At 37.1% G+C, this 5,399-nt stretch overlaps 1 protein-coding gene across 1 annotated transcript in view; it reads left to right on the top strand.

The window, feature by feature from the left end:
• The window catches only part of LOC112148735 (calcium-binding protein 7), a 38,676-nt gene that overhangs the window by 27,186 nt on the left and 6,091 nt on the right, over nt 1–5,399 (top strand). Inside the window, exons 2-4 of the mRNA XM_024276038.2 lie at nt 404–547; nt 618–730; nt 4,934–5,084. Of these exons, the coding sequence (XP_024131806.1) occupies nt 404–547; nt 618–730; nt 4,934–5,084 (408 nt within the window). The remainder of the gene's footprint in view (nt 1–403; nt 548–617; nt 731–4,933; nt 5,085–5,399) is intronic.

A 5,399-nucleotide genomic window follows, 5' to 3' on the forward strand; every position in this document is an offset into this window, starting at 1 on the left:
TGTTACATTAAACAAATGACATTTATTAAAGTGTGTTCCTAGTATGAATAAATAAAAAAATTCCCATTTTTCCTTTTTTCTGCAGAATTCTATGGAAAGTTTGTGGCTAAAATATTAAAAAACTAAACTAAACTGTTTAATGCTTAAAAAAATAGAAGTGTCAAAAACTCACCTTTCTTTAAACCAAGAACATTTCAAAGGGTTTCTTTATGATGTCAGAACGTTGGATTCATCCTCCCAAAGTTCAAAGTGAGATTTAGAGTAAAACTGAGAGCTCTTTGTTCAAAGGTGTTTGTCTTCTTCAGATCTCTTTCATTTCTGGGGATGTTCGTGAGACGCCGTCCCCCCTATCTCCACGACGCCCCCACTTTCATGTTTCACACCTTGTGCTTTTTTCACACAGAAATCCGCGAGGCCTTCAAAGTGTTCGATCGCGACGGAAACGGCTTCATCTCCAAGCAGGAGCTGGGCATGGCCATGCGCTCTCTGGGGTACATGCCGAATGAGGTGGAGCTGGAGGTCATCATCCAGAGGCTGGACATGGACGGTGAGGACCACCTCCACACTCCACATCTGTTCTGGGGTTTCCTGGAGTAAAACTTCTCTCTGTCTTCCAGGTGATGGCCAGGTGGATTTTGAAGAGTTCGTTACCCTTTTGGGTCCAAAGCTGACAGCATCTGGGATGCCAGACAAGTTCAACGGCACCGACTTTGACTCGGTGTTTTGGAAGGTACTCCACTCAGAAACGAATCACGGAGAAGTTGTGGATATCTTCCACACTAAAATCCAGATAGAGGAAGCCTAAAAATAGGAAAAGAACACTGAGGTTTAGCATCCATCTATGCAGCCAGTCATTCAGAAATCAGATAATAATAAATAAAAATCTAAAAATAAGCATTTAAGCATTCAGAAAAGGAAAAATAAAATTAAAAAAACCATTACATAGAATTATTGTATTTTTTGGACAATAAGTCACAGAAAAAAGAGAACAAAGTAGTCTGCCAGCGTGCAACACGAGAGGAACATTTCCTCACAAATGAATAAGAATGGGAGAACTGAGGCCACGCTGAAATCCTCGCTGACATAAAGAACATGCTAACAAGTCAACTAAACTCTCCATTTCACCTCAAATCAATAAATTAAAGTTAAAGTTTTTTAATCCTCGTGTCGCTTTGGAACAACTTCTTCACCGGCTGCATTTGCATTGATTCTGGAATTGCCCAAATTGGATTTGTGATAATAAATTTGCTTCATTAAAACAGCAACTTTGAAAAAAAAATGTAATTATAATCAATAATAATAAATGCTGGCTGCTTTGGCTAATTTAGGCTTTTTCAGTTTTTTTATGCTAATATTTACCAGCTAGCTGTTTTGGCTAAAAGCTTTTTTTAGGGTTATTTTGAAGTTTAGTCCTCGTGTCGCTTTGGAACAACTTCTTCATTGGCTGCATTTGCATTGATTCTGGAATTGCCCAAATTGGATTTGTGATCATAAATTCGCCTCATTAAAAGAACAACTTTGAAAAAAAACTAGCATTTTTTTTAAGTTTTGTGAAAAAAGTTATAATTAAAAAACATTATAATTAATAATAATACATGTTAGCTGTTTTGGCTAATTTGGGCTTTTCTTTTTACATCTTTTTATGCTAATATTTACATGCTAGCTGTTTCGGCTAACCTACGTTTTTTTTTTTTGCTTGGAGGATGTTGTTGTTGTTGAGGTGTATAGAACTTGACATTTTGAAAAACTGCAAAGGAAAAACTTGTTTTCAAATTAATTGAATAACAATAACGTCGAGAATTGTTGGATCCACAGCATATGATAATTTGAATCATTTATTATTTTGTCAAGACTAAGCAGCAAAATGATTTTCACTCATATTCATAATTCCTTATTTCTAGATCCTAACTCCTAATGAGACCAAAAATTATTTTGGAAATGTGTAAATTAAAGATAAGTTCAAACAACTTTAAACCTGTTTCAATATGTGGAATGTGTGACAACAAGGTTTTAGTCGGTTAACGTTGCGCCCCAACATTCCAGTCGCTTTTCATGTTAATTAGATGCTAATATATTTACAGATAAACCTCATTGACTTTTTATTTTCACCACAGGAAGTAAATTAGCAGCAAAGCGCGTCCCTGAAAGCCGTCTTTATGCAGATATGTGACAGTAGAACCAAAACAGCGAAGCTCCAAAAGGAAGGGGATTGTGGGAGTTTTGTTTGCGTTCTGCATGAAAAACTGAGTGAAAATGTCAAAGGGGAAATAATAAACCTGCAAATTTTCTCTGTGTGTTACATAAGGGAGGCAGTAGTAATACTCAGCACTGATGACTGAACACAGAGCCTCGGGTTACTCTGGTGAGCTTCCGGAATATGAGTAACATGCTCTTCAACAGATGCTGCTCCGCCGTGTTTTAGCTGCGGTCCTCGTTACTCAGATCGTTTTAAATCAAGATGTTGGAGCAGATCATTATAGTGGATGCAGGTGCAGAACTGCAGGGCCTTGAAGAAAATGGAGGAAGAACTATGGTGAGATTAAAAAACAAAAACGGATGAAAAGAGTCTGTAGATCACCTGTGTCAAAGTAAAGGCCCCCAACAAAGATTTAAGTCTTTTTTTTGTTTTGTTTTTAGGCTGTTTTCTCCAATTTAGGCTTTTCTTTTTAATTGTTTTGCTAATATTTACATGCTAGCAGTTTTGGCTAAAGGCTTTTTAAAAAAAATTTTAGGATGTTCTTTTGTATTTGGACTATCTTTTTGTAACATATGCTGGGTCTTCAAAATGCAGAGTGGTACCGGGCAAAGTGATGGAAGTTTCTCCACAGAACTTTCTGAGGAGGTTGAGGATTTTTTTGCCTCCCCGTCCTCCCAAGGCCGGCGCTCATGGTCCAGAATCTTAGTTTATCTAGCCGCTGGCTCAAGACGCTGCTTTGGTAATGCCCGAAGCCGGTCGGCCGGCGCAGCATACTGTTAGCAGATCCGGAGGGGGCCCATCTCTGAGAGTGGTAAATGGTTGCTAGCATCATAGCTAATAAAGGCTAAAATATTAAACAATCCAGTTCATTGCATATCCATCACCAGCATGGAGTTTGCTGGATTCAATGCCAATCGCACTAAACCTCTGTTCCCTAATTTCCATGTCCACTGGTAAGTTGTAAAGCCAGTAGACTTTGCAAAAAAAACTATGAGTCACAAAAACACACACACAAAAAAAAAACAATCATTATAGGATCAAAGATGGGCGGAGCTTTTATATTGGAGCTAGCATAATGCTAAAATATTAGCTAAATGCCAAATTAGGCTAAAAAAATTGAAAGTCTAAATCATTTTAAAGAGCTAGCATGTGGTTAAAATATTTACTGAACTCCAAATTAGCCTAAACAATGTCTAAGTTAGGCAAAACAGCTAGCATAATGCTGAAATATTAGCTAAACTCTAAATTTACTTAAAAAAAACTGGAAAAATGTGTGCTTTGCCAAAACAGATAGCACAATGCAAAAATATTAGCTAAATGCCAAATTAGCTTTAAAAAAAAAAAGTTCTAAATTAGCCAAAACAGCTACCGTGTGACTAAAATTATAGCTGAACTCCAAACTAGCCTAAAAACTGGACAAATGTCTAAATTAGCCAAAACAACTAGCATAATGCTAAATATTAGCCAAATGCCAAATTAGCCTAAAAAAAAGGGAAAATGTTTGCTTTGCCAAAACAGCTAGCATAACGCTAAAATATTTGCTAAACTTCAAATTAGTCAAAAAAAAAAAAAGGAAAAATATAGCCAAACAGCTAGCATGCTGCTGAAATAAAATCTAAATTCCAAATTGCCCCCTAAAAACCCAGTAGTTGTTTGAATGGTGTCTGTCGCTGAAAGGATACACAAGTTCTCAAGTTTCAAAGAGCACAAAGTTTTTGAAGGATTTGAGTCATTTCTCATTCGTTTCCTTTCTGGCATATTTTGCTAAATGTTTCAAAAACTATAACGTTTATGAATACCAAAAGTCCAAGCAGTGATGTCCTGAACAAGATGTTTTGACTCTAAGATTGTTGAAATCGTTGAAGTGAGATCGAATACCAAAACCGTACAGAAAGGAGCAGCAGAATGTCTATAGTGTGAATGCTGTAAAGCAGAGATTAAATCACACAATAACAAAGTCAGAAAAACTTTTACCTCCAAACTTCTCTGTGACTGTAACCTGATTACTAAAACTGCACCTGTGTGTAAAACAAATCGCTGTAAGCTCGTATTTGATTTGCAACCTGGGTGAACTGCCCATGCGGCGCACGCTTAATAAGAAAGCCGTCGGAGTGAAACCAACAGTCAACAGCAGTTATGATGATCTCCACCGCGGCGCTGCAGCAGAACCTCAACTACTGGGCTCCACAATGAAAGAACAGGTTTTTTGTGTTTTAACTTTACATGAGGCTGTAAATGAGAGATTCACCGGACATCACTGGATCAGAAATAACAGGCAAATGTCTCAAAGTCAAACCATATTTTTTATAAAATCCTATCGTTATATTGCAGGAACTGTTTTCATTTTCCTTTTTTTCTTTGGGAATCCGTCTCTTTTTGTTTTGACGCGTCTCTGAAGGCTGTGTGGCTTCATGTTTTTCCTTCAATGTGACATTGTGACTCCAAAAAAACAATTTCATGTCAGTTTGATGGGAAAATACAAAGAAGGAGAAACACAAACGACACAAAGAAGCAGAGAACGTGAGAAGAAACGGAGATGAATCATCAGAAAGCTTCTTGTATTTGTACTGGGAGTTTTACTGGATTACTTTAGAGGTTTAAATCTCTGTGACTGGAGTGGACCACCTGATCACTTCTGGACCTTCACTGACAGGCAATTGTTCTGTCAAAAGATTTAGCTTTTTTTTTTTTTTTCCGTTGCTGCATCTCAGTGTGGAGTTGTGTGTCTCTCTGCAGTGTGACATGCAAAAGCTGACAGTGGAGGAGCTGAAGAGGCTTCTGTACGACACCTTCTGTGATCACCTCTCCATGAAAGACATCGAGAACATCATCATGACCGAGGAGAACCACATAGAGAACCCAGAGGACTGCCAGGTGGATATAGACAGTAAGAACAAACCCATATCTTTGAAATATGTCGTTTTTGTGTTTCGTCGTCTGTTCTATAAATCAGTTTTTAATTTCTACAAAAAAGTTACAATTTAAAATTATGTTACGAAGTGCAGATTTACAAGTAGCGAAGAAAGTAGTGCTGGTTTCTGTACTAAAAATAAAAATAAATGTAAAATATCAATTACTTCTAAATTTGAAGTGTAAATACTGAACTGAATGACGCCTTCAGACTTTTTCTTTAGAAAAAAATTCCCAAGAATCCCAAGTTTGATGGTGAAGACTAAATTAGCACCAAACTCAGCTGAGAAAA

The sequence above is a fragment of the Oryzias melastigma genome, linkage group LG9 (assembly GCF_002922805.2).
Source record: "Oryzias melastigma strain HK-1 linkage group LG9, ASM292280v2, whole genome shotgun sequence".
NCBI classification, from domain to species: Eukaryota; Metazoa; Chordata; class Actinopteri; order Beloniformes; family Adrianichthyidae; genus Oryzias; species Oryzias melastigma.